The sequence below is a fragment of the Acinonyx jubatus genome, chromosome D2 (genome assembly GCF_027475565.1).
Source record: "Acinonyx jubatus isolate Ajub_Pintada_27869175 chromosome D2, VMU_Ajub_asm_v1.0, whole genome shotgun sequence".
NCBI lineage: Eukaryota > Metazoa > Chordata > Mammalia > Carnivora > Felidae > Acinonyx > Acinonyx jubatus.
Window position 1 is genome coordinate 53,965,335 of NC_069393.1, and position 27,998 is coordinate 53,993,332.

At 37.1% G+C, this 27,998-nt stretch overlaps 1 protein-coding gene and 1 non-coding gene across 11 annotated transcripts; both read left to right on the forward strand.

Annotated features, from left to right (window-relative positions):
* ZNF518A (zinc finger protein 518A) lies at positions 1–27,782 on the forward strand. 10 transcript variants are annotated; one of them, XM_053207285.1, is made up of 6 exons: positions 1–19; positions 2,771–2,856; positions 17,463–17,613; positions 20,337–20,386; positions 20,919–21,042; positions 21,193–27,782. In XM_053207285.1, exon 6 carries the CDS (start codon positions 21,316–21,318, stop codon positions 25,774–25,776), a length of 4,461 nt encoding a protein of 1,486 aa, XP_053063260.1. In that variant the 5' UTR covers positions 1–19; positions 2,771–2,856; positions 17,463–17,613; positions 20,337–20,386; positions 20,919–21,042; positions 21,193–21,315; the 3' UTR covers positions 25,777–27,782. The 10 variants fall into 10 exon arrangements, with proteins under 10 accessions (XP_053063260.1, XP_053063263.1, XP_014938488.1 ...); XM_053207288.1 differs by lacking the exon at positions 1–19 and adding an exon at positions 87–283 and having other exon boundaries at positions 2,771–2,900; XM_015083002.3 differs by lacking the exon at positions 1–19 and adding an exon at positions 87–283.
* On the forward strand, positions 19,383–19,485 carry LOC113600421 (U6 spliceosomal RNA). Its single transcript, XR_003421414.2, has one exon. It is a non-coding gene; the product is annotated as a U6 spliceosomal RNA (small nuclear RNA).
* Positions 27,783–27,998: the final 216 nt, after the last annotated feature.

The following is a 27,998-nucleotide window of genomic DNA, read 5'->3' on the forward strand; positions in this document are numbered from 1 at the left end:
TGGAGAACACAGGGGGAGGGTGAGTCACTGGCGTGGCAGGCATCGGGGAAGCGCGCTAATTTGAGAGGTCAGCGGCAAGTCCAGCTCAATGGCCTAGTCTCGCCAGGCTAAGGCGCGAACCCTGCCGGCCTCCGTCCTCTTCCGCTCGCTTCAGGTACTGCCCGGCGGATCCCTCCGCCGCAGCGTGCGCTACCGGTAGCGCCGCGATCGGCTTTTCGGCAATACCCGGATGGAAGCGTAATGGCCGCCATCGGGGACTCGCAGGCAATGGGGACCACGACAGGTATTCCCTATGAACGGGGCCGCTCAGACTTGTTAGGATGCCGGGACTTCTAGATGGCCAGCCAGGGGGCAAAGTGCGAGTTTGTGGGGGTGTCAGGGTCCCCTGAACCGGCTCAGGGATCCGCCTCTCGTGATAGGAAGCGCCTGCTAAATAGTCCCGGCTATTCAGCGCTTCCGCCTAACTTGCCGCAAAGTTTTTCTAGAGAAGTGGGCTCTTTTACCCGGCGCTCCTGCAGGCTGCTAGAGCTAGCCTTCTGTTTCTTAGCTGGGTTTGCACTACGTTCGGGCTCTTTGAACTCCACACTCTCCCCCAGCTTAGGAGCTGGAGCGGGAGCGCGGCGACAGTGTGCCTCCGCGCGCCCGAGGGGAGCCGAACCCCGGAGGAAGGGGCGGATCGGGCGCGGTGTTTGGGACGGAGCGGGGCGCGCGGCGCTCGAAGCACCCACTCGGCGCGTTGCGGGGCTGGTGGAGACAGCATGGGCAGTCCTGCGGCCGCACCCCTCGAGCTGTAGATTCGCAGGCCCACGGCAGCCCGACTCGACGGCGTCCCCATTGTGGGTCCAGTTTGTGGTCATTGGAGGTCTTTTCTTGCAGATACGCACAGCTCTCTGGCGCGCGCTCTCTCCTCCAGAGTTGGCCACAGGCGCCCTTCCTTGCAGACCCCAACCACACCCAGTGGCAGATGGATTTCTTTGTAACTGGCTTTCTCACTTGTAGGGTCCATTTTGAGTCTATTCTTAACATGGTGTCCTCATTGTCAAGTAGACAGTCTCTTCCTAGATGGATATGGTAATGGAATATATGTAGGGTGAATGTATATGAGGTAAAATGTTGTAACTTAGGAAGAGCAACAAAACAGATGTGGTAGCTTTAAGGTTCAGAATACAAAAGTTTAGGCTCAGTTTTCTTTTTAGGTTTAAATTTGGGGCGTTTAGTGTTTGTGATCTATTTTAGTGAAAACATTCGTGTAGTATGTTTGGATATCAAAAGTCTAAAAAAACACCAGAAAAATAAAATAAGTCAATATTTAAGGAATTCGTAAGAATGCTTGAACTTTGTGTGGCTGTAGCAATGGTGAAACAAGACGCCAAACTGTACATCAGGGTAGGAATTTCATTAACTAGAGCGTCTGTGTGTTAGGCCTAGTTTACTGTTTTTTTTTTTTTTTCTTTTTTCTTTTTTATGCAGCAAGGGATCGGATTTGAGTGTACTCTAAAATTAGTATCCTCAGGTTGAACAGATAGAAACCACTTAAATCGATGCAATGGAATACCCTGACCTCTTTTTAACTGCAAATCCATAGAAATGGATTATCTTTCAGCAAAACTATATGTTTCTGATATTCATGAAGAAAGGCATTGCATTGTATTAACATTTTTCAGGCGTTAGCATTTCATGAGTATGGTAAGTGTAGTAGACCCCGTTATTTTTGTTAAAATCCTCATAAATAAGATGATCCCCAGGTTTAGAAAATTATTAACAAAAGGGAAGGGAGGGATAAAATAAAAGTATCTAACCTGTATTGCACATCCAAATTTTTCTTTATTTTTTGCAGTGAAAGTAAGTATAAATACCAATTCAAAACGTTTTAGATATGGTTTTATGGAAGGGTAAAAGGATCAACAACCATGATGAATACCTACTATGTGCATTGATAATGTATGAGCTTTTAAATGGCTGAGATTTTTTTATCATCACACTTAAAATCCTATCCTATTCTCTGGTAATAGTGTGTTGCGGTCCCAAGTTTTTATATCTTGAAGCATTCCAGAGGATATATTTTAGCATAAATACACAATTTGACTTTAAAACATACTTTAAACATGTCATTTAATGTACTTTTATTCTTTACTTTTCTGTTTGGAATTGTTCTTACTGAAGCAATGTTTGCTTTAGATCACTTAATACAACTTTTTTTTTGATGATAAAAGACTTGAGGGTTTTTTTGCTCAGTTCCTTTGGGTACTCTACTAAAAGTTTTGTGATAAAGCACTATATAAGCAGAAGAAAAGAATTGTAATAAAGTTGAAGTTTTTATTAATTATCTGATCCCAGGTGTGTAGAGGCTGTGAATGTTTCAGTTCTACATGGGGTATTGACTTTACATGGTCAGCAATATACATGGGATACTAGCACAATGAGTATTAAGAGGTAGTATTTTGGTAGTAGGATATCTGGGGTGGAATCAGATCTAGATTGTTCTAAGATTGTGATATTGGGCAAGATTCATTTTCCTGATCTTGTAATAAATGAATTGGATGGAGTCTGAGCTCCCTTCTAAGCTTTGAGTTTTCTGATTTTTATAAATTTATGATGTTATCATGGAGTAGCAATGATGGGTTATTTGCCTAAGGGCAGAGAGGTTTTTTTGTTCCTTTCAAATTTAAACACATAGGTTGAATATGAAGCATAATTGAATCACGAGTATAAAAACCATTTTACTAACAGTTTATGCAGTCAGTTTTAAACTCTTGGTCTTCATTTCCAGATATCGTCTCTTCTTTTGACCACTGTTCCTGATTGTGGCTTTGTCCAAGCATTAAATTGCGTGCCTTTTGTTCCTTGAAGAAGGAGGTATGGTACAGATTGAAGTATTACAGTATGTAGTCTATTAAGCAGTAAGTTAATATGTTTTGATATGGGACAAAAAAATAAGAGTTACAAGTTTTCATAAGTTATAGTTTTATGTTTGGCTTAAATAAAAAATACAGGTTTCCTTTTAATGTTGGCAGAAAAGGTAGTTTTGGTTTCCTAGTTTGTTATTTAACATTTCATTAGAAATCTAAAGATAATTTAAGCTGTATTTTTCTAAACATAAAGACAACATTAAGGGCTTCTGGGTAATGAACGATGGAGACATATATGGTAGGAAGATGTTTTGAAGTTGTATAAATGACCAGAAGAGTGTTTGTGTTTTGCTCTGGTAAGTGTAAAGTAATGCTCCTAAAAAAAAACCCCCGATATTTATATCATGATTAATGGCATCTACATTATGAATCAGGAAAGATATTTGGGAATCACTGTGGAGTTATGACTTGTTTCCTGAAGGCAATCATCTGAATATCCTGGTGTGAACAAAAAGAAGGGGGAAAATCTGCCATCGAATCCATGGTATTGTAAGGAAAGCTTTGCAAACTCAGTGGAAAATATTGTACCCTTGTACAAAAATACAGTTTATCTACCGTGGAAGCAGTTTTTCTTGCTGTTTGTTTTGGGTAGGTACTGGGATACCACAGTATTATAATTCCCCTCACCAAATGCAATAAGTATACCCATAAATATAACTCTAAATTAGAAATAAGATTATGTACGGGACACCCGGGTGGCTTAGTTGGTAGAGTGCCCGACTTCAGCTCAGGTCATGATCTCACGGTTCACGAGTTTGAGCCCCATGTCAGGCTCTGTGCTGACAGCTCAGAGCCTGGAGCCTGCTTCAGATCTCTCTCTGCCTTTCCCCAGCTCACTCTCTCTCTCTCTCCCTCTCTCAAAAATAAATAAACTTTAAAAAAAAATAAGATTATGTATATAACTACTAAAAAAGTGGAAGAGGACTCTACCAACTGAAATTATTACTTTACTAATCATAACCATGTTTGCCATGAGTTTTACTAGCAGATGGTTTTCTTTTCAGGGTCATTTTTCACAAAGGCAGGAATGTTTTATTTTATTAGAAGTTAATATCTAACAACTACAGTGAGTACAAAGCAACAAAGCTTAGATACCAGGTTATTATTTATGTTCATTTATATGTGTAATTTCTTCCTACATAACAATTGTTTGACCTCTAACTGAATTAGGTTTGCATGGGTACTGTGTTGTTTTCTGAATAAAGTAAATGCTGAGTGCTAAGAATTTTCTTTACTGTGTTTGATCCAAAATTCTCAGAAGAAGTTACACAATGAAGAGTGAAAACTTCAAATGTAATGAAGTAAACAAGAGGCTGCTGTATGATGACTTACCAAAATGATTTGGATTATTCCATCTTGAAAAATTGTGAGCAGAGTCTGACTAAATTTTAAATTTACTTTTTATTTTTTTAAGTTTACTTACTTATTTTGAGAGAGCACATGAGAGAGAGAGAGAGAGAGCGTGCAAACAGGGAAGGGGGCAGACAGAGAGGGAGAGAGAGAGAATCCCAAGCAGACTCTGCACCTTCGCAAGGAGCCTGATATGGGACTCGAACCCGTGAACCATGAGATCATGACCTGAGCCAAAACCAAGAGTCAGGCGTTTAACTGACTGAGCCATCCATGTGTCCCTGACTAAATTTTGAAATCGTGATCGGTATGACTGCATGAAATAGGTATCAGAATTAAGTTGCATGACTTGAAGCTTAGGATAATTAAGTAGGTCTCACATGGGTCTTATTTTAAGAAGTGGTAATAGCCAAAAACAAATATTGGCTTTGTGGAAAGTCTAGTAAGTGCAAAATGTGGTAAAATCATCACCAATTCCTAATTAAAATTGGGTTGTTAGAGGTTATAGCTGGTAGAAAAAAATTAGATATATATATGTTTTTGTTGACCTTGAACAATGTGGGGGTAGGTAGATTTCCAATTCCATGCAGTTGGAAATCTGTGTGTATTCTTTTGACTCCCCTAAAATTTAACTGCTATAAGCCTTCTGTTGATTGGAAGCCTTACTGATAGCATGAACAGTTGAATAACACATACTTTGTATATGTGTTAGAGGCTGTGTTCTTAAAATAAATGAGGATAAAGTAGGCTAGAGAACAGAGAGTGTTATTAAGAAAATCATAAGGAAGAGAAATATATATTTGTAGTACTGTATTGAAAAAAATCTGTGCATAAGTGGACCTGTGCAGTTCAAAGCTGTGCTGTTCTAGAGTCAGCTGTATGCTAATTTGCTCAACTCCGTATCTCTTCATTTGGGGAATCATCTCTTCGCCTATCATGTGTGGTTGATAGGCTGCCTGTCAGTCGTATACTCTTATAACCCAAACCTAGTCATCCCTGTTGCAACAGTGATTGCGTATTGATCCAGCAGAGCCAATTAGAATCCTGTGACATTGATGTATGAATGCTAGGAGAAAGATGCTCCCTTTTTTCTGAAGTTATTAATCTGGGTGTTAGTAGGATTCTTATTAATTAATTCAGATCAACTCTTATTAATCTGGGTGTTAGTAGTAGGGTGTTAGTGCATTCTTTCCCACATGTATAAGAACCCTATCTGTAGTAGGAGAAAGTGAAACCATAAATAAATGGGAGATAGGTTGAGGTAGCATGCCAATTTCAGTTCCAGGGACTGTGGTATGAGATATCTATGGTTTTCTTTTGATTCTGTCAGCTACCCTGGTGTCCTTTCCAGTCCCATGAGCCAAAATTTTATATATAAATTAGTTTGAATTGGATTGCAGCAGAAAATGTTCTGATGAATATTTGGCCCTTATGAATTTAAGGTCTATAGCTTCAAGTTGGCCACGTCCATCTACAATTTGCCCTTTGCTTCCACCTTATGAAGAATGCCCATTATTCATTCATCATTCATGTATACATTTAGTCCTTCATTCAACCTACAAACATTTGTTGAGTGTCTACTATGTACAAGTACGTGCAGCTGCCTGGATAGTCAAGGATTCTACCTACTTGCTGAGGATGATGGACTTCCTTTAATGTAGCACATTTTTGTATACTTAGGTTACACAGGTCAACAAGAGTGTGTTGAGAATAATCAGTGCTGTGCTCAGCATTTTAGTAATATGAAAGAATAAAAGGAATTGTTTGCCTTCAAAGTGTTTACAGTTTAGTTAAGGAATCCAGATTAGTGTGTATGAAATGACACAAACAACAGGTAAATGCATATACATTCATGTAGTCTGGATATTAAATCTGAGTTCTGATAGAAAGGAAATTAGTGAGGGCTAGAAGGTTTCTTCAAGGAGGTATGAGTGCAAATAGGTTTTAACTTATGAGTCATTTTGATAGGCACAGAATAATTGAGGAAAGGATGGAGTTGAAAATGACTAAGGACTGATCCAAGATAGGGAGGAGATTGGTTTGACTGTAATGGTTTGTATTTTGGGGAAATGAGAGGTAGTGATAATAAGGTTGACTATTTTAGGTAAATCCACGTATGAGGTATTTGGAAAGCCAAACAAATTTTATTTTCTGTTAAGGTGGAGATTGCTTTGAATAAAATGTTTATATTTCTTTGCCATTTTTGTGATGCTAAGGTGCAAAATAAGTGTAATCAAGTGATGTAAATTTACTTCTTGTGGAAAACATCTTGTTATATTTTCTGCCTTGGAAATTTTTTATTTTTATTTAAAAAAATTTTTTTTAACATTCATTTTTGAGATAGAAAGAGTGAGCGTGGGAGGGGCAGAGAGAGAGGGAGAGACAGAATCTGAAGCAGGGTCCAGGCTCTGAGCTGTCAGCACAGAGCCCTATGCGGGGCTCAAACCCACAAACCGTGAGATCATGACCTGAGCCAAAGTTGGAAGTTTAACCGACTGAGCAATGCAGGCACCCCTGCCTTGGAAATTTTTTAAAAACAATCATTAATTTGCGGTGTTCTGTTTTATACATATTATACACACATATATAAAATTGGTTTCTTTCTTCTTACCTGCCCCTTTTTGAGAGATCCCATAGTAACAGTGGCATAACCATACCCTTCCTCTAGAGAAACAGCCAGTTCAAAACTAACGTTGCAATAGATGTAAAAGCATTCTGAAAGAGATAAGGAATTAAATTAATGTTTGATTGCTCACATAACAATTGTGTTGAGCTCCAGATACTAGGAATGATGTATAGGTTAATGTGTCATTCTTTCATTAAATGCTGTTGTTAACTTCACCTTTTTTCAATAACCAGTTAGCTGATATTCAACTCAAGAGAATTAACATTTGGAACATTCCTGTATACCAGGGTTGGCAAACTTTTGCCGTAAATGGCCAGGTAGTATATATTTTAGGCTTCGTTGGCAGTATGATCTCTACACCTATCAGCTGCTGTTGGAACACGATAGCAGCCATAGACCATATGTAAATGAACAAGTGTAGCTATGTTCTAGTGAAACTTAATTTACAAAAGCAGCAGGCCACATTTGGTGCACAGGGTGTTGGTGTGGACCACCTGTCATAGATTTAATGAGACATTTTATGCCACAGCTTCTCATAATCGCATCTTCCCACTATCCTCCTCTCTAGTAACTATGGATCAGTTATCTTTATTATTTTCTAAGTTTACCTCTCCTACTTGTTCACTTTTTTTCCTTCATCATCACTTTTTATCTTTCTGTTATATCATTTTCATAAGCACGTAATCATACTGTAATTTCTCCCAGTTTAAAAAAACAAACAAAAAATAACTCCATTTCAGTTCCTTTGTCTCTTGGCCTTTTATAGTAAAACTCCTTAAAAGGGTTGTCTCCCTTTTATAGTAAAACTCCTTAAAAGGGGGCACCTGGGGGGCTCAGCTGTTTGGGCGTCTGACTTGATTTCAGCTCGAGTCATAATTTCACAGTTTGTGAGATTAAACCCATGAATTATTGTTAACATGTCTCTGCTGGTGATGTGGAGCCTGCTGGGGAATTCTCCCTCCCTTTCTGCCCCTCCCCTGATTGAGCACGCTCTCTCTCTGTCAAAATAAATAAACATTAAAAAAAAAAGTTATCTGTACTGCATCTATATCTCCCTTTTTTCCCTCCCATTTTCTCCTAAATCCATGCTAGTCATCCCTTCTATATAACCCCACTGAAACCATTCTAATCAGTGTCACCAATGGTCTTGACATTAAGTCCAGTGGTCAATTCTCAGTCCTCATCTTACTTGAGAGAGTTGATCAATACCTGATCCTGGAAACACATTGTTCACTGCTTTCAGGACACCACTCTCTTTACTTACCTCATTGGTCATTCCTTTCATCCTTACCAGCTGGTTCTTTCTCCTCTTTTTCCTCTAAATGTTGTAGCATCCTGAGGCTCAGGCCTTGGACTTCTCTCTTTGTGTACTTACCCCTTGGTGATTTCATTCAATTCTATATACATAAATACATACACACACCACTGATTCCCAAAATTTTATCTTACATCCAGACCTCCATATTCTGTATTCAGCTACACATCCACATTTCTACTTCGCTGTCAGCTAGATACCTGAAATTCCACTAAAACTGAACTCTTGATATATATTCTATACTTATTGTTCTCACTCTGTCTTTTCTGTATTAATAAATAGCAGTGCATTTCTTCATTTGCTGAAGTTGGAACTTTGGGAGTTATCCTTGACATGTCTCTTTCTCACAGACCAAATTGGAGTCTGTCAGCATATCCTTTGGCTCTATCTTCACAGCATATCCACAGCCTAACCATATCACATTCTCTCCACCAAGCCACCATCATCTCTGACCTGGATGTTGTAGCGTAATTATCTCCAAAGTGGTCTTCTTGCTTTTACTCTTACTTCCTTCCCAAATACTTTGTTCTTAACATTGTAGCCAAAGTGATCTCTAAAAAATAATTCAGCTTATGTTACTTCTTTACCCCAAATGTTGTTCCAGTAGCTTCTCATCTTGTTTATAGTAAAACCAAAGTCCTTGTAGTATCCCTCAGGCCTTGTGTCAGTTCCCTCATTACTTCTTTGACCTCATCTCCTACTGCTTTCTTCCCTGTGCTGTTTTCTTGTTCTAGGCCTACCGACCTTGCTCTTCTCTGAACATGCTAGGGACGCTCTATACTCAGGGTGTTAGCACTCATTATTTCTTTTCTTGGAATGCTTTCTGCCTCAACGTTTTAAGATCTTGGCTTAAATAAGACTTTTTCAAATGAGGGCTACCTGACTTCATATTTAAAATTGCAACTCTGATTCTGCCTATTTTTCACCATAGGTATTTATCACCTTTGAATATGTTACACATGTCATATGTAATAGGAATTTACTTATCTTGTTTATTATCTAAATAGCTAGTAGAGTGTTATGTCCATGAGGGGAGGGGTTTTTGTCTGTTTTATTCATTGCTGTATTCTCAATACTTAGAACAAAGATTGGCACAGATTTGGTGCTAGCTACATGCCCAACACTATGCCAGATGCTGGTGGTATAGCAAAAAACATGACAGATGTGTTCCTTATACTTATGCAGTTTTTATTTCAGTGGTAACGACAGATAGAAAATAAATTGTCAAATATATAAAATATTGCCAGAGGAAAAAAAAGTGTTATAAAAAAGAAATACAAGGAGCTTAGAGAATATTTTTCTGGTTGAGAAGCAGCGCTTTATATGTTGGGGAGACCCTTCTGAGGTGATGACATCTGAGCTGAGACCTAAAAGATGAGAAAGATCTAGGCATTTGAAAACTAGGAGAAAGACCAATTCAATTCAAGCAGGGAACAGCAGGTGCAAAGGTCTGAGATAGGAAAGGAGTATTTGAGGAACTGAGAGGCTATCTGTGGTAGCTTGCTGGAGTGCATTTACAGATGAGGAAATTGGTATGAGGTGAAGTTTAGGAGAGGGGTCCAGGACCAGATGTCACTGCTCCTTGTAAGTCTTGGCAGAGATTAAATTTTGTTTTAAGTGCTTTGGGAAGCCACTGTAGATTTTAAAGCAGGGAGCGTTGTGATCTATTTTATATTAAGATCACGTTTGCTCCTGTGTGGAGAATGGATTCACAGGAAGGTGGTGGGCAAGAGAGAAGCATGAATGCCAGTTAGGTTATTTTAATCCAAGTTATAGATGGCAGTGGACTGAGAAGATGGTGGTGGAGGTGGAGAGAATTCAAGATGTATTTTGGAGATAGAATTGACAGGACTTGCTTATGGATTAGTGTGGGAGTAAGAGAAAGAAGGCGCAGAATGATTCCTTCATTTCTGGGATGAGTAACTGGATGGATTGCGGTGCCATGTTACTATGGTGGGGCAGCCTGGGAAGTGGAGTTTGTTTCTGTCCTTGAGGCAGGTGCTTTATAGAGCCAGAGAAAAATGAAATAGTTTATATTGTTTTGAGAAGCAGAGGGGAAATGGATTACATGTTGATACATGTTCTCCCAATCGAATAGCCATAAATCTTGATTCCCCTCCCCCCACCATGTGTTCCAAAATCTTAAGTAAACTCTGCCTACTCTGAGTTACTGCCACAACAAAATGACAAAGAAGAAAGGCATGAGAGATGAAATAACCTTTCTCCTTCCCATACTAAATTTGGTGGTCTTTATTTCACTTTGGATAGATTACTTTGATTTTTCTCCCAATTCCTACATATTGAAAATGTGATTTCTGACCATGTGAGAGAGAACGTGCACGTGCGCGTGAGCTTGTGTGTGTGTTTTAAATCAAATTCCATTGCAGCAAAAAAAGTTTACGTGATCTGTAACGTTTGCTATTTGCTATAAAGTCATTTAATCTGAAATCACAGGAAGTCAGATATTTGGGTTGCAAATAAAAGAATGAGTCGGGAGTGTGTTAGGACCCTGTGTACCAATCATCTTGACTTTCGTGAGGCATAAATGAAAAATATAAAATAGAACTTCTCTTTAAGGGAGGTAAAACTTAAAAAATGAAATGATGTAACTATAAAGCAGTGTAATGAAGTGGTGAACAATGGCTGTACTTTAAATGGATATGCAGAGAAGGGAGAGATTAATGTGTATTGCAGAAGGTTTCGTGTGCCTATAGGAGGTAGAATTAGACAGGAAGTTTGACTAATATGGAATGAAGATAGAAGGGGATGACAAGCCTGGTGAGAGGAAGCAGGATGAACAAAGATAAATAAAAGTGTATGTGTAGGTAGTGGATAGCATCTTAGATATTGGGCACTGTACCTTATGGATAATGAGCAGTCATCATCTCAGTAATAAGAAATAAGATTAAGGGGTGTTTGGTGGCTCAGTCGGTTAAGTGTCCACTCTTGATTTCCGCTCAGGTCATAAACTCGGGGTTTGTGGAATCGAGCCCGGTGTAGGACTCTGCGTGGACAGTACAGAGCCTGCTTGGGATTCTTTCTCCCCCCACTCTCTGCCCCTCCCCTGCTCATGCACAGAGAGAGCATGACAGCTCTCTGTCTCTCTCTCTCAAAATAAATAAGCTTTAAAAAAAAAAAAAAGATGAACCTGAACTGCTTCTGTATTTTAATTTTTCCATTTTGTACTCCTTCATAATTGTATCAGTGTCACTAGCCTACCTGAGTGGTACATGGCTCACATGTATTCTCGCATTTTGAACATTTCTGAATCTGTACTTCCTTACATCTGTATATTTAACTCTTTATTTTTCTTTTCTGTTTAAGTTGTTTATTAGGCCACAAAGATTTGGAGGGAGCTGGCTTTTATTATGTGTGTATATGTATACAATATGTATGTGTATATATATGTATATGCATATATATGTATACAAAATAGATACACATACACATATATATGTATTATATATGTGTGTGTGTGTATATATATATATATATTCTACAAAATTTATTCTTTCACTTGTTTAAAATATGATAGGTATTAGGGGCGCCTGGGTGGCTCAGTCGGTTAAGCGTCCGACTTCGGCTCAGGTCATGATCTCGCGGTCCGTGAGTTCAAGCCCCGCGTCAGGCTCTGTGCTGACCACTCAGAACCTGGAGCCTGTTTCAGATTCTGTGTCTCCCTCTCTCTCTGACCCTCCTCCCGTTCATGCTCTGTCTCTCTCTGTCTCAAAAATAAATAAACGATAAAAAAATAAAAAAAAAATAAAATATGATAGGTATTATTAGCCCTGTAGGTGAACTTTTTAAAAACTTAAAACAGCTATAAAAAAAACTAAGCCCAGAGTGTATGTTTCAAGTCATGAAAAGATTATTGTTTTGAAGGTGTTATATGGTTCTGCTTTGAAAATATGTTTTAGGGTTTTTTGTGTTCTCTTCTAGATCCCTTTTAGACAGAACTTTACATTTTTTCAGTAAGCTCTACTGATGCATGCTGCTTTTGTTTTACCTCTAGTTATATATTCATATGACTGTTTTGAATTCAGTTATCTCTGTAGAAAAAATTTGGTGATTCAAGGAATGAAATTGTTATACAAAATAATGACTAATTATATTAGTCTTTCTGTGTAATGTGACAAGTTAGGTTACAGAGCTACATGCTAAGTTACAAATGGGGCAAAGCTAAAATCAGAATTTTTTAGTTCTTTGTTTACTGTTTAAGCAACTGGAATGTAATAAAGAGCATATAGATTCTTCCTTTTTATACCATTTCAATAAAGCTAAAGACTGTAAAATGTCTTTGCTTTTTAGTCTGTTGTAGACAGCAAATGAAACTCTAAGAATGACGCTTTTTGATTTATTCTATTCAAATGTTCTTTATCCTTGGTGTTTTACTTTGGGAATCATCTTTTTAAAATTTTTCTGTGTGTTTCTTAATATGCGAACACTGCCAGTTCTGTGGTTCCTTACTCTTTATGTGGATTGTCACTTCTCTGATTTTCCAACTTCTATTTTTACTGTCTCCAATATATCTTGCTTTCTAGTAGCATTCTAATAATATTTCTAAAATAGTGCCTTTATAACTTCTCTCTGCTCATGGGCTAGCCATGGCTCCTGGTTACCTTTCATTTCAAGTTCAAATCTGTCCTCTGTAGTCTGTTCTCACTTAACCTCCCTATTATACATTTTCTCTGTGATCTCAATCCTGCAGTGCCATGAGAGAAAAATGCCTTTCTTCAGTGTTACTCCATTTTTCTGGTCTGGATAGCCTTTGCTCCTTTCTTGCAAGTTTAAGTCCTTTCCTCTTTAAAGGATCATCACAAAACCTACCTTTCTGTGAATTAAATGCAGTCAGCATTGATCTATCAACTTAATGCCTTAAGAGTCTTTAGTTTCAAGTAATAAAACTAGCTTAAGCTAGTTTAAGTTAGGGTAATCTGAAAAGGAGGAATTTATCTTAAGGATACAGATTTCCTAGAATTCAAGGGCAGGAATAGATGCAGGCCGCAGTAAAGCCTTGGTGGTAGTAACATTGCCCTCTTGGTTCACTCTGGAGTACTTACGAAAGCTGATGATTCTCTCCCTGCTGTTTGGGTACGTTTGTCTTCTGTTATGCCATGCTGTCATTCCCTAAAAGAAATTAATATGTTGTCAGTAGTTTAGAACGTATCTTTCCATAGATTTGTCTATGCTTATGCAAACATACCCTCATACTGTCTTTTCTCCTGACATGAAAATGGGGATCTTTCCTCCTAATTTAAAAATGTGTTACATGCCGTCATCTGCAACTTCCTTTTTTAAAAACAAACAAAAAAATTCACAATGAAATCAATTCAGTACGTACATCTTTTTGTTTATAATGTTTTCGTGTGGATGGATGTTGCATAATTAATCATTTTCCTACAAATGAACATTTAAGTGATACCGATACATATGTTGTACTTTTATTTATGTAAGATGGATTGTTAAAAGTGCAGTTTATGGGAGTATACTTAGACAATGTGTAGGAAATTTATTATTTTCAAGGAAAATATAAATTGCCTAAAGTGGCTCAAGCAGTGTAAACCCTGAAGAGCCCAGAAACTGTAGAAGAGCTTGCAAAGGTTGGAAGGCCTAAAATCTAAAGAGGTACCAGGCCCATGTGGTATTTTTGGTGCAATCGTGTAATTTTAAGGAGTAGGCAATTTTCATGTTTAGTGAACTAATTCCAGAGGAGATGAAATTGTGGAAGTTATTCCGATTTCATTTTACATATTCTCCATAATGCCAACATCAAAACTATTAAAGATAGCAGAAAATTCTGAATAAAATTTTGTCAGGTCAAAACCAGCACTTTATTAAAGAAAAATATGCTTAACTAATGTAAAAACAGTTCAACATTATACTTGCTCTTCATTTCATTGTATAGTATACAGGTTTCCTTCACTATCTGAAACAAGAGTGGTCCTATGAAACCTTTTGTAGGCTGAAAATGGTATAAAGTGAAGAAACAATTACCATTCCTTTAGGTGGAAAAGTTTTGGGTGTTCTCAGAGCCAAAAAATAACCTTAGTCTTAGGCTTTTCTGATATCTTGAAGCATATCTTGTTGGTGGAGGCAGAAATAATTGCGATAAAAGCACAGATGCTCACAAACACAGTTCAAAGCTATGGCCATGTTGAATGCTGACATGTTGATTTGTAGTTCCTGGGGAAGGAGCTTGGTGCCACTCACTGCTTGGGGTGTGCGCTGCCTCTATAAGAGCTCGCTGCAAACAAAGGCTGAAAGCTGTTTCTGCTCTTTACCTTTTTTTGTAAAACCATGTCTTTTGGTCAGCAAAAACATACTAATGTAGGTCTTGTAAGTGAAGTGGCATAATGCAAACTTTTTGAAAAGTGAACTTTCAAAAAGCAGGGGATACCTGTATAAAAAGAAATAGTTGAATTTAGATCGTTACAGTTTTTCCTATTTCTTTATCTTCTTTCTTTTTAAAAAGTTTTTATTATTTTTTTAGTGTCTTTCTTTTAACAGTGTATTGAGATCAGGAAGCATATTGGTTGATTACCATTTGTTTTCTATGTAAAATACATAAAACTTTTTATGAATGTATAACTGCATTCGTAATTGTTACTCTGGTAGTGCCAACTTTTTTACTTTTTTAGGTAACATCATGGCTCACAAATTCTTAAATAAGCAAAAAATTGCTTCTCAATAGCATGAATTTATATACCACGAGTGACCTCTAATAGCACGATTTTATATTCTTTGAGCATTATGTTCGCCTCCAACTTTATGGCCGTTATACAGTCTTTTCTGCAGAGGTGTGATTGGGTACTTGTGTACTGATGTGAGGAGTGTAGTGTTGAATGATACCTATTTTGTTTTGATTTCCACCCTTTAGTGTCTACATCCCACAATTTTGTGCTGGCATCAGGTTTGTTCAGAAAAAACTCAGTTGGTTTATGGCAGAATTCACTTGCTTTGTTTGAGAATTTCAAAATTTTCGTGGCTTCGTACCACTTTTTGATAAAGTTTCATAACTGTGGTCTAGACGCAAAGAGGTCATTCTCCTCACATCAAAATGTAAGCTGTTTGCTTATGCTGTGATAAGGAGGTATGCCAATGTGGAGGCCATAGTGATCCAAGGACAACATTTTAAGAAACAGTGACTTAGGATACACTAGTAATCACTATAAACATTTTTATGTGTGTATTCCTGACTTCTTACTATGAGTCTGTATGGGTCTATGTCTCTTCTCTATACACCTACTAATTTTTGAGCAGATTAAACCCTAATATGTCTACTGTTTGTTTCTTGTTTTTTTTTTTTCATTGAATGCATCTTGGATCTCTTCCTATCAATAAATGTAGGTTTGCAGTATTGTTTTTAAAACAATAATATTCCATTAAATGAAAATACTATAATTTATTTATTTTACTATTTTCTTTAATCTTTTTTTTTTAAAAAGCTTATTTATTTTGAGACAGAGAGTGTGCGCACACACACAACTAGGGGAGGGGCAGAGAGAGAGGGAGAGAGAATCCTAAGCAGGCTCTCCACTGTCAGCGCAGAGCCCGATGTGGGGCTTGATCTCTCAAACCATGATATCATATGGTACCCACTCTCTCACCTGTGTCTGGTATCCCCTGTTTAAGAGAGTGTGTTTACTTTTTGCAGAGAATAAACTGCTGCTGTGGTGGAGAAATAGCAGTTACCTAGCCTGGAGTGAGAAAGGGAATCTTGGCATCGAACCAGAACTCAAGCAGCTTTCTCCAAATTTCTCTTTGTTTTAGCTTTCTCCTCCCTTCTTCCCATTTCATAGTTACTTTGTACTGCCAGTTCCTAAGCCTTTCAAAGATTCAGAGTGTAAAATAGGTTAGTTCTTAGCTTTCGCCACTGTCTGTCTGGGATTCAGTTTTCTTGGGTCTGCAGGGTCATTTACTAATTTTTCTGCTTTCCAGCATTTAGGAAGTTGTTGCTATTGTCATACTTCCTGTTTCCTATTAATTTTTCTTTAAGGACTCCTTACCTATTTGTCATGTTGTGAATGTTCCCCTCCTCTAGTTTTTTTTGCTTTTCTTAACTATTACAAAATATTTACTTTTATTTCTATTTTGTAGATTTTATTCTTGACAGATATTTCTTCTATAACACATTATTCCTTTCTTTTAGTCCTTGTTTTTCTGATTGAAATTTGATTTTGCTGAAGTGTTTACTTGAAACTTTATTCCAGAAAGAGTACATGTATAGTGTATTCTCTAAATCATTTTGCACATCTAAAATTGTGCTTTTCCCTCATGCATTTTCCTAGGTATAGAATTAATTCTTTGGTTAATCCGTTTTCCTCAGAACTCTATATATTCTAACATTTAGAATTGTGACTAAAATGTCTGATTAATATTAATTTCTGCTTAAAGTTGGCATTGTTGATGAAAAATCAGATACCTTTTTAGATAATTCTCCCTCTACCTTTTTTTTGTAGCATTTCATTTTTTCTTTTTAAACTCAAAAATTTGACTAGGATAAGTTGTAAACATTGAGGTTTATATTCTCTTCTCACTAATCTTGCTTGGCTTTTGAGGAACTTTTGATTTTGAAAATTCAGGTCTTTAAAAAAAAAACAACCCAAAACTCAAGATTTTTTTCTTGTTTTCAAAATCATTATTTCTCTGCTATCTGCTACTTTTTTCTCTCCTTCATGACAATATGCTCTTAGTTTTCTTTTTTTAGTATATCATCTCAGGTCTTGCTAAAATTGCCAATTACTACTTGATTCTTTCCCTCTAAGCCTTCTTTTTCCTGCAGTAGTGGCTTTCATGTAGTTACTATTTTTCATTGCCGAATGGGGGAATGAGGAAGGGTTTCTCAGTGCTCAGTTGTTTTCTCTTTGTTGAGCTGTTTCAGCTAGTGATGTTTCTGCCTACTCCCCTCCCCACCTTTTTTTTTTTTTTTTTTTTTTGAGAGAGAGAGAATCTTAAGCAGGCTCCACACTCAGTGCAGAGCCGACATGGGGCTTGATCCCACAACCCCAGGATGGTGACCTGAGCCGAAATCAAGAGTCGGATGCTCACCCAACTTAAGCACCCAGGTGTCCGGAGATGAATTCTTTAAGAATGAACCAATTTTTTTTTCAGTTTTTTAGTTAAAAGGAGGTGAAAAGCTAATGTAATTTTTTCCTGACAGCTTAGAGATAATTTACTTATGTCGATAAAGGACAGAACTGTTAAACAGAGGAAGATTTATCTTTGTTCAGAAATAATTTTCTCTTTATATCTTTCTCAACAGCTGGTGCTAGCAACTCCCAGCTCGGCCGCTGGACCTAGCTCAAAACTCTGGATTCATTCTCTTCCTTCCCGTACCTCAGCCCGAGCTTTCTGTCTCCCCAAAGGGTACCACATGATTTTCCTCTCAAGTCCTCACTTCCTTGAATCCCAAGGTATGTAGGGAAGGAGTAGGCTGAATTATGTCCTTTACTTTCTTACGGCATAATAGATGCTTATTATATGTTAGTTAAATGCATGTCCCCTAGTGAAATTCTTCCTTGAGAGTGGTGCTTGGCAGTGAATTAGCATTTGTATTCACTCTCCTCTCTCTGGACTCTATCTTAGCAAACACGTTGCAGTATGTGTATGGAATCTTTTTCTAGTTTCTTGTCATTTTGTAGGTCTTTATTGTATTTTTTCGTTTGTGTTTCAGTGGGCAGTTGGAAGAAGGAAATCAAACGGCTTAAGTTGCCACCTTGATGCAGGAAACTCTCCAGGTTACTTGAAAGGGCCAGGCATACTTTATGCAAATAGTAGTATTTCAAGGCTTGATGAGATGTTGGTTAAGTCTTATGAGGTAGTAATATGTAGAGAGAGGACAGTAGTTTCAATGGCAGATTTAAAATCAGTAATCTTTTTGGTAAGGTAAAGATTGAACTGTAGTGAAAAGAGCATTAGCTAGTAGGTTGGAAGATTATAATTCCTCATTCTTTTTTTTATGTTTTCTGATGTGTTCACAACACAATACATTTTTTTGCCCATAGGTGGTAACCATATTGTAATTTGTTACCAGGTGTTGTCTTTGATTGCTTCCACATACTTAGGTTGAACAAAGTTGAAGACAAATAGATTTTCCCCATTTCAAATTTGAGGGTGAAAAACCCCAAACTACCTAAAATACACAAACCCCCCCCAATGCTGTATTGTACATGCCATACATTAAATATAAAAAAATATTGATACTCAGTATTGATTACTTAGCAGTTACTAAACTTAAGTAAAAGCTAAGTGGATTTCTTAATAAGGTGGTCCCTTTTATTAATTGTTTTGCCTATGAGGAAAGGACGTGCACTTTAATGGATGGAATTTGTGAACTCTGTTTTGGCTGCCATGTATCCCACTTAATTATTTTCTATTCTTTGTGTCCTGGAACGGTGAGGTTGCTGAAATGTCAACTCTGAACAAGCAATGTATTAGTGTATATGTCCTGCCTCTTCCTTTAGACTGTAAGCTGCAGTAGGGTAGAGACCATGTTTTTGACTCTTTCCATAGCACCCAGCAAAATGCCTCACAATCACAGTTGTTATTTATTAAGTTTTGGTTGGTTGACTTGTTTAAAATCCTATTTTTAAACTGGTTGCCAGACTCTGGGGTATGTGTTATGTTACAAGAAAAATTTTAAATTGTACAGATATTTTGAAATGGAATTGATGATATTTAGAAATCCTATCAATCTATTTTTAGCATTACCTATATATTTTTGGACACATGTACTGTTACCACAAGAAACAATTTGCCTTTTATAATAAAACCCACGATATAGTCTCCTCTTGATTACATGTATAATAGAAAGGCTTGAGTATGGATGGTCCAGAGTGACCATAATATGATATTTAGGCAAATGGGGAAGAACCATTATAGGTGTTCTTAAAAGTTTCACATGTTTGAATCTCACCCTCAGATTCTGGTATGGGGAAAACTGCATAGGTGATTATGATGCTGGTCACTGTTGAGAATGTGACAGTCTGCAGGGAATCTTCTCAGTTGGTGTGGAGTGTCCACCAGGTGTCGTGAACTTTCTTCCGGCCATTTGTTAGTTTTTCTTACTTTCGAAGGAAAAGTTTTTACATTTGGCTTTAAATAATATAGTAAATTTTTAGTGAAAATTTTAATAATTTACTGAGTTAGACACAGTCTGTAAAAACATTTAGGAAACCAGTGTGTGCTTTGGCAGCACTTATACTAAAGTTGGAACAATACAGAGAAGATCAGCATGGCCGCTGCGCAAGGATGACACGCAGATTCGTGAAGCGTTCCGTATTTTGTGCAGTTCCCGAGTGTCCTACCACCCAGGGCAGATTACCTCTGAGGAAATGATATGAGTCAGAGGATGGTGTGTAGCACTGAATAGTGAAATTCTGATTTTTCACTATTAAAAAAAAATTCAGTAGACTGGTACCCTACTAATCAATTATCAGTTTAGTATTTATATATTTGAGACTACTAAAGAATGTGTTTTTTAGACCCAACCAAAATTACTAAGTGTGAGAAATATTAAGAGTCTCTTAATATGTAACGTGATGTAACTCTTATCTATGGTTTCTTAATAAAGGACTTCTGAAATAGTAATGTTTCTTGTTACTTAGATTAATTGAAAACATTTTTAAAGTTTTTATTTATTTGATCTCTCTGCCCAATGTGAGGCTTGAACTCACAACTTCGAGATCAAGAGTTGCATGCTCTTCCAACTAAATCAGCCAGGTGCCCCTAGATTAATTGAAATTTAAGGCTGAGACCTTTGAATAGACATTATGGGTGAAGCTCAATGTGATTTACACTTTATTTTCTTTAGTTTATCTAGTTTTCTGTTACTCACAATATATATTTAAGATCACAAAAGTAAGAGAAGACAATTTTTCCAGTACACATTTTGCTATTCTGCTGAACCTTCAGTATTCAGATTTCAATCTCACCGATGTATTATCACATCTTACTATTTTACTATTTTTTATTTCTTTGCAGTTTGACTCATAATGTGTCATTCCATGGTCATCACAGTAGTGATAGCTACAATTTATATAGCACTTTACAGGATACCGTTACATATATTTTCTTATTTAATCTTTACAACATCCTGTGAAAGGGGAAGTGCTAATTTTTCTTTTTCACTTTATAGATGAAGAAACGAAGACAGAGATTGAGACTTGTCTAGAGTAACACAAACCAGTAAGTGTTGGAGTTAATGGAGGCAGGTAGTAATGGGTGCCTTCTCCTATGCCAGGGGCTTTCCTTGCTGCCATGTACCTGGGTTCTAGGGACAAAGAGCCAAGATGGTCAGGAACCAAAAAGGTAGTAGGTGGACTTAATCGTACCCCAGCAAAATGTGTTATTCCTTCTCATTTCTCTCTCTCTCTCTCTCTCTTTTTTTTTTTTACACCATTTAGTAGTGATAACTTGAAAGAGCACATAATATTTTTTTGTTGTTGTTAGATAAGTGAAACTTATTTTAAACATAAGTTATCCCTGAGGCACTAAGGAAGTAGAAAATCTGGAGGGAAGTCTGTTGAATTTCTCAGAGGGTAATAGCTATAGGGTCAGCTAAGGAAGGGAGAAAGTTACTAGTACATGTGTGTAATTGGAACTGAAATTTTTATGGCTGTCATTAAGATTTTTCGAATCCTGTTTAAAGATTGTAATATCAATTTCATATAGCAATCTTAGAGCTTAAGGGTGCTTATCCAGTTGTGGTTTTCCTTAGATGACAGAACCGAGGTGCAGAGAAGTCGAAGCCTGCCTGGTGTCCCAGAGAGTGGCTGCAGGTAGAGCTTGTAGCTGCTGACTTCCTGCTTAGCGCCATCTCTGCTTCCAACTCTTACCTCTTGGTAAGCTGTCCTCGAACTGCTCCACAATTTTTTTCCATCTCTTTTTATGTGTTTGATCGACATTGGCATTTTGTATCAAAATGAACTTTAAAATTAATGAAAATTACTGATGCTTACGTGATGAAAATTCAATTCTTTGTTTGATTTCAGGTGAGTTAATGTGGGAAAAATCCTCGTATTTTGAAGATGTCTTGCAACAGTATTGTTTCCTGTTTAAGTTACAAATAACTTCAGTTTTTAGAGAAAAAAGAAATTGGGGTTTTTTGTTAAATCATGCCATCTGAACAGAAGCAGTTATTTTTTGATGAAAAACAAACTATTTTAAAAAAAGATTATGATGTGAAAAATGAGATAGTTGATACTATTAGATCAGTGCTTAGGCCAAAAATTTCAGAAAGTCGTTTTCATTATGAACTAAAAAATGTGAAAATCGATTTGCCGAAGATAAATATTCCAAATGAAGTCTTTTTGAAACATGAAGTTGACAAATACAGAAAGTTATTTCAGCGTCAACCACAGACTGCAAGAAAATCTATCAGTATAAAGACTGTAAGCTGTGTAGAGGAGTGTATGCTGCTCCAGAAGTCTGAGAGAGTTGAAGAAGAGGGTTTAAAAATGTCGGCAAAAATACTCAATTTCAACTGTTTAAAATGCCGAGATAGCACTCGATATAGCCCAAATGATTTACAGAAACACTTTCAGATGTGGCACCGTGGCGAATTACCTTCATATCCTTGTGAAATGTGCAGTTTTTCAGCAAATGACTTCCAGATATTTAAACAACACAGACGGACACACAGAAGCACTTTAGTAAAATGTGACATTTGTAACAATGAGAGTGTGTATACTTTATTAGACTTGACAAAGCATTTTACATCCACACATTGTGTAAATGGTAATTTTCAATGTGAAAAGTGCAAATTCTCCACCCAGGATGTTGGCACATTTGTTCAGCACATTCATAGACATAATGAAATCCATTATAAATGTGGTAAATGCCATCATATATGTTTTACCAAAGGAGAGCTTCAGAAGCACCTTCACATTCATTCTGGTACATTTCCTTTCACTTGTCAATATTGTAGCTATGGTGCCACTAAGAGAGAGCACCTCGTAAGACATGTTATAACTTTGCACAAAGAACACTTATATGCAAAAGAGAAACTGGAAAAAGACAAATATGAAAAAAGGATGACAAAGACTTCAGGACTTAAGCTGATACTGAAAAGATACAGAATAGATGCATCAAGGAAGACATTCTGGAAACGCAAGAAGATCAACAATGGAAGCGACCGAAGTATAGAAAAAAACACTCAAGTGCTAAAAAAACTGAACAAAACACAGGCTAAATCTGAAGACCAGAGCCATCTTGTTCAAGAACATTTAAATGAAGAAAAGGACGAAAGACCACACTGTGAGAATAACGATAAACCTGCTGAGTTAGGGTCAGAAAAGCCAACTCTTCTGTCCACTGGGCAATATAATAGAGCTGAAGAGGGATCACATTCGACTCTAGGTTTCTTGAAGACCGCTGTACAAGGACCTACAGTGTTGATGGTGAAAAATAATAGAATAACAATTCCTGCTAACTACAGTGCTGATTTTATGGGTTTTAAGATGGTGGATGGAAAACAACATATTGTAATAAAATTGTTGCCTACCAGTAAACAGAATTTATATTCACCAGGCTCACAGCCAGATGCTGCAAAGGATGGTACTGGCAATTTGCAGCCCCAGACACTGGACACTACTGGATTTTTAGCAGGAGTAACAACTGAGTTAAGTGACACCGTTTACATGAAAGCAACTACTCCATTTTCGTGCTCATCTCCTCTACTTTCAGGGAAAGTCCTATCAGAAAAAGAAATGGCTTTGCTATCTCAAACGGGTAATATGCTTCAAACAGTGGATGATGAAAAAAGTGTGTCGTCCTTGTCAGCATCAGGATTGGTTACAGCATCAGTGAATTTGGCCACAAAAGTTGAAACAAAAGATAATATTGACTTATGGGGAAGTTACATTCCTCAGAGTCACCCTGAGATACCAGGTGCTGCCATTAGAAGTCCAGATAAAGTCAACTCTGCTACCAAACAAAATGCATACAACAGCGGAGATATGCATAACTATTGCATTAATTATGTCAGCTCTGAGTTACCTGTTGAATCTTCCAACCATGGATCATTACCCTTTCATAATTACTCAAAAGTAAATAATTCTAATAAACGTCGTAGGTTTTCAGGAACAGCGGTGTCTGAAAAAGAACCCTCATCAAGCAAAACGGTTGTTCAGCAACCAATAAGTGAATCGGTTTTATCTTTGGTGCGAAAGGAGAGCTCAAATCCGGATAGCATGTTAGCATCTCTTAGCCTGTTAAATACTAAAGATGGAACTTTAAAAATGCAAGCTGAAATTGAAGAACAATGTGTGTTAGAAAAAGGACAAAACATTGACGGACAGAACTTCTACACTAATGAAAATCAAAATTTAGAGAATATGACTGAAAAATCTAAGTGGGATGACATTTCTAATGTTGAGTCACCTATGATGCCTAGAATCACATCTGTTTTCTCTCTCCACAGCCAACAGGCATCAGAATTTTTGCCCCCTGAAGTAAACCAGTTACTTCAGGATGGGTTAAAAACAAAATCTGATGTAAAACAGGACTCTAGTAAGACTCCAGATAAAGGCCTGCCACTTCATTGTGACCAGTCATTTCAGAAACCTGAGGGAGAAGGCAAAATAGTTGAATCTTCAAAAGACTTCAAAGTACAAGGCGTCTTCCCAATTCCATCTGGTGGTATAGGGATTAATGTGCCTATAAATGATCTGAATTTAAAGTGTAGTGGAAAAGAAAAACAAAATCTGTCAATATCACAAGATGTGAGAGATTCAGAAAAGGCACCTAGAATTTCAGGTATTGGCACATTACTTAAGACTCAGTCAGATGCAATAATAACACAGCAGCTCGTAAAAGATAAACTGCGAGCCACTACACAAAATTTAGGTTCTTTATATAGGCAGAGTCCACTTCTAAATTCAGAACCAAAAAAAGCTATATTTGTTCAGACTCCAAAAGGCTTTTTTGTACCACTGCACATTGCTAACAAGCCTGGATTACATGTTGTTTCAGGAAGACCACTTCCATTGGTTAACACACAAGGTGTACCTGCTTCTCTTCTTTTAAACAAGAAACCCGGGATGATTTTAACATTTAATCATGGGAAACTTGAAGGTGTTTCCACTGTCAAAACTGAGAGTGCTCAAGCTTGTGGAACTACAGCTAAGGAGCCTTGCAGAACACCTTTTTTAAAGGTGGAACCAAACAGTAATTGTCTGACACCTGCACTATGTTCCAGCATTGGCAGTTGCTTGAGCATGAAAAGTAGTTCCGAAAATACTCTGCCGTTAAAAGGCCCGTACATTATTAAAACGTCAGCAAGTTCTTCAGTGAAAGCTGTTCCTACTCCTAATGTAGCTTCTGAGCACCAGGGCACCAAGTTGAATATTTTGGAATCAGTAAAACAGCAGAACGAGATTTTTCCCAAACCACCTCTTTATACCCTCTTGCCTGATGGCAAACAAGCTGTTTTTTTAAAGTGTGTGATGCCAAATAAGACTGAGCTGCTTAAGCCTAAATTAGTCCAAAATAGTACGTATTATCAAAACATACAGCCAAAGAAACCTGAAGGAACACCACAAAAAATATTGCTGAAAATTTTTAACCCTGTTTTAAATGTGACTGCTGCTAACAATCTGTCTGTAAACAACTCTGCATCCTCATTGCAGAAAGACAAAGTACCATCTAATCAGACTACAGGAGGAGAGCAGAGAGAGCCAGAATCTTCTAGAGATGCCTTACCCTTCTTACTAGATGATATGATGCCAGCAAATGAAATTGTGATAACTTCTACTGCGACATGCCCAGAATCTTCTGAGGAACCAGTGTGTTTCACTGACCGTTCAGATACCAGGGTGTTAAGGTGTAAAACAAATTGTACAATTGAGAGAAGCTTCGATAGAAAAAAGACTTCCAAAAAAAATTTTCCAAGAATAAAAACTCATGTAAGAAGTAAAGATTCTGAAACTGCCTTTGTACCTAGAAACAGGAACTGTAAACGAAAGTGTAGGGATAGTTACCAAGAACCTCCAAGAAAAAAGGCAACATTACATAGAAAGTGTAAAGAAAAGGCAAAACCTGAAGCTGTCCGTGAATCGTTTGGATTTAGCAGACCGAGGCTTTCAAAAGATGCAGTCAGAACTTTGCGGCTTTTCCCATTTAGTTCCACACAGCTTGTGAAATGTCCTAGGAGAAACCAGCCAGTTGTAGTTTTGAATCATCCTGATGCAGATGCCCCAGAAGTAGTAAGTGTAATGAAAACTATTGCTAAATTTAATGGACGTGTACTTAAGGTTTCATTGTCAAAAAGAACTATCGATGCTTTACTGAAACCGGTTTGTGGTAATGCTTCACAAACAATTTATGATGATTTTTCCAAGAGGCATAAAACATTTAAACCTGTTAGTTCTGTGAAAGAAAGATTTGTGCTAAAATTAACACTCAAAAAGATGAGCAAAAACAATTATCAGATCGTGAAAACTACCTCTGAAAATGTTCCAAAAGCTAAATTTAACTGTTGGTTTTGTGGTAGAGTATTTGACAATCAGGATGCTTGGGCTGGTCATGGGCAGAGACATTTAATGGAAGCTACTCGTGATTGGAATATATTAGAATAATTTACTGTAGTTACCAAGGAACAGAGAAGTAAAAGGGTCTTAGAAGAAAACAGTGGGTTGAATTACCTTAAGGTAATTGTCTACTTCAGTATATACCTAAAATTGAACATCGGAAAGTAGGCTGTATTTCCATGGGAGACTAGAAAAGTTTTATGTGGGATAGTTGCAAATGCTGTCACTGCACACATAAGTTTTGAAAGAAACTAATCACAGCACAGATGTACCTTGATTTAGTTTTTTTTAAGTGTGTTGTTGGGAAGTTAGGGCTAAAGAAAATTTTGATAAAACAGTTTTCCCAGTTTAGTTATTTAGGGACTCTTAGTAGAGGGTAACGGCTGACAACTGCATTCCCTCTCTTCTTCCACCAGCCTTAGGAATCTGATAAGTGTAGCTCCTCTGAAGATGGAGAGAGCTCTTTCACCATGGAGCTGAAGGAGTTCCTCATCATTTGTGAAGATACACTAAGAGAGCTTGAGTAAAGAATTTAACTTTACATCTGCTCGATAGAGCTGTTTTGAAGGGTATTAGGTTCCTTAGAGTAACTAAGTACAGTTATACCTCTTGATGCTTGAAGAGAGTTTTTGACAAGTACATCTTTTTTTCTCTTACGCTGTGTCCCACATCAAGGATTGGAATACCCTCCCAAGGTGATTTTCTTTTTCTAAATGGCTGTGTCAAGCACTGTAGTAGATGAGAAGCCTCAAAAGAAGAATTAAACTCTCTGGGTCTAGTTTGAAGTCTAGTGAAGGAACTTGAACATTTTTCTGAATTTGATGATAATCTCCAGTGATTCTCTTGCACAGAACTATGCTTATTTGATTTAAATTGTTTGTCCCTCTTAAACCAAATGGCCCATTTTTGACTTGGTTGCCATGCATTTAAAAAGTGGACCATAGACGCACTTCCAAGGGAATGGCTTTTCTTGAAAATAAAAAATTATTCTCCAGAAACCATATTTTGAAACAAGATTAGCAAAGCAAATCAGATTTTTGCTGTTTAATTACTGTTAGGTGTCTAAACATGTACTCTCTGGGACAAACCATTTTTGTTAGCACCTTTTCAGTATGATTGACAGCCCAAAGCAGATTCTTTACTGCTTGTTGGCAGTTGAAATAAAGAAGCATTAATAGTGGATTCAGTGACAGTGCATAGAATTTCAGGACAGATTCCTAGGGGACATACCCAGCAGGTAGGGTTTTAAAATGGATATTTTCATGACAATGACAGAATCATTGACTGAAACTTCATCGTGTAAGTTTGGATCAAATTTTGTTGGATCATTGGATAACGGAGTCCTTGTATTACAAATTACTGTATAATTTTTGTTATATTGTTACTACAAGTGTTACAACATTTTCATTGACTGAAAACTTCAGGGCTTCTTTTCTGTATATAAGAAAGAATTTAAACCTGTACATATTTTTGTACCTTTCAGTTTGTTATGTAAATTTTGCACAGAAAATTTTTGACATAAAAAGTTTATTTTCCTTCAGTTTAGTTCTGTGCATGCACTAATAAAACTGGTTGTTTAATTTAAAAGGAATATGTAAGACTTTACCCATGTCCTTTTCTTGGTTTTTATTTTAGATGTAGAATTTTTTTTTTTTTTTTGGGTAAATTCATTTTTCAGGGATTGAACACTATTGTTAGCAAGTGCCTAAAAGATGTGAAACAGTTTACATATGTCAACTGTAACAGTAGGTCCCAAATGGGCCCATTCCCCCAAAAGTTTTATTTTAAAGAAAGCCATACATAGATGCTTCAAGCTATCTTGCTATGCACATTATACATGTACTTTTTTTGTGCAGTTTGTCTACTTTCCTAGTGAAGTATTTTTTGTATAAAACCTGTTATAATTGTGTTTCTTAAATTGAGCCTAAGAATGGAGTTGGTTGGAAATATACAGTATATATTAATAACGTATATGGTGTTTAAAGAATGATAAGCATTGTTCATTTCTGTAATGAAAATTTTCTTCAATTAAATTTATCTTAAGTTTGTGTTTACACAGTAATTTTTTTTACTGTACTGAAGTCAAATGGGAATTTTACTCTAAAGGGAAATACTTCTATTTCAAAAAAGTTTGTTTCCTTTTATGCTAGGGAACTGTGTCAAATGAAGTGTGGATTTGCCCCCCCAAAATCATAGATGAAACTTTGTTTGAGAACAAACACTTAACACCATAAAGTTACCATAGTTATGCTGATGAGGAAAATCATAGA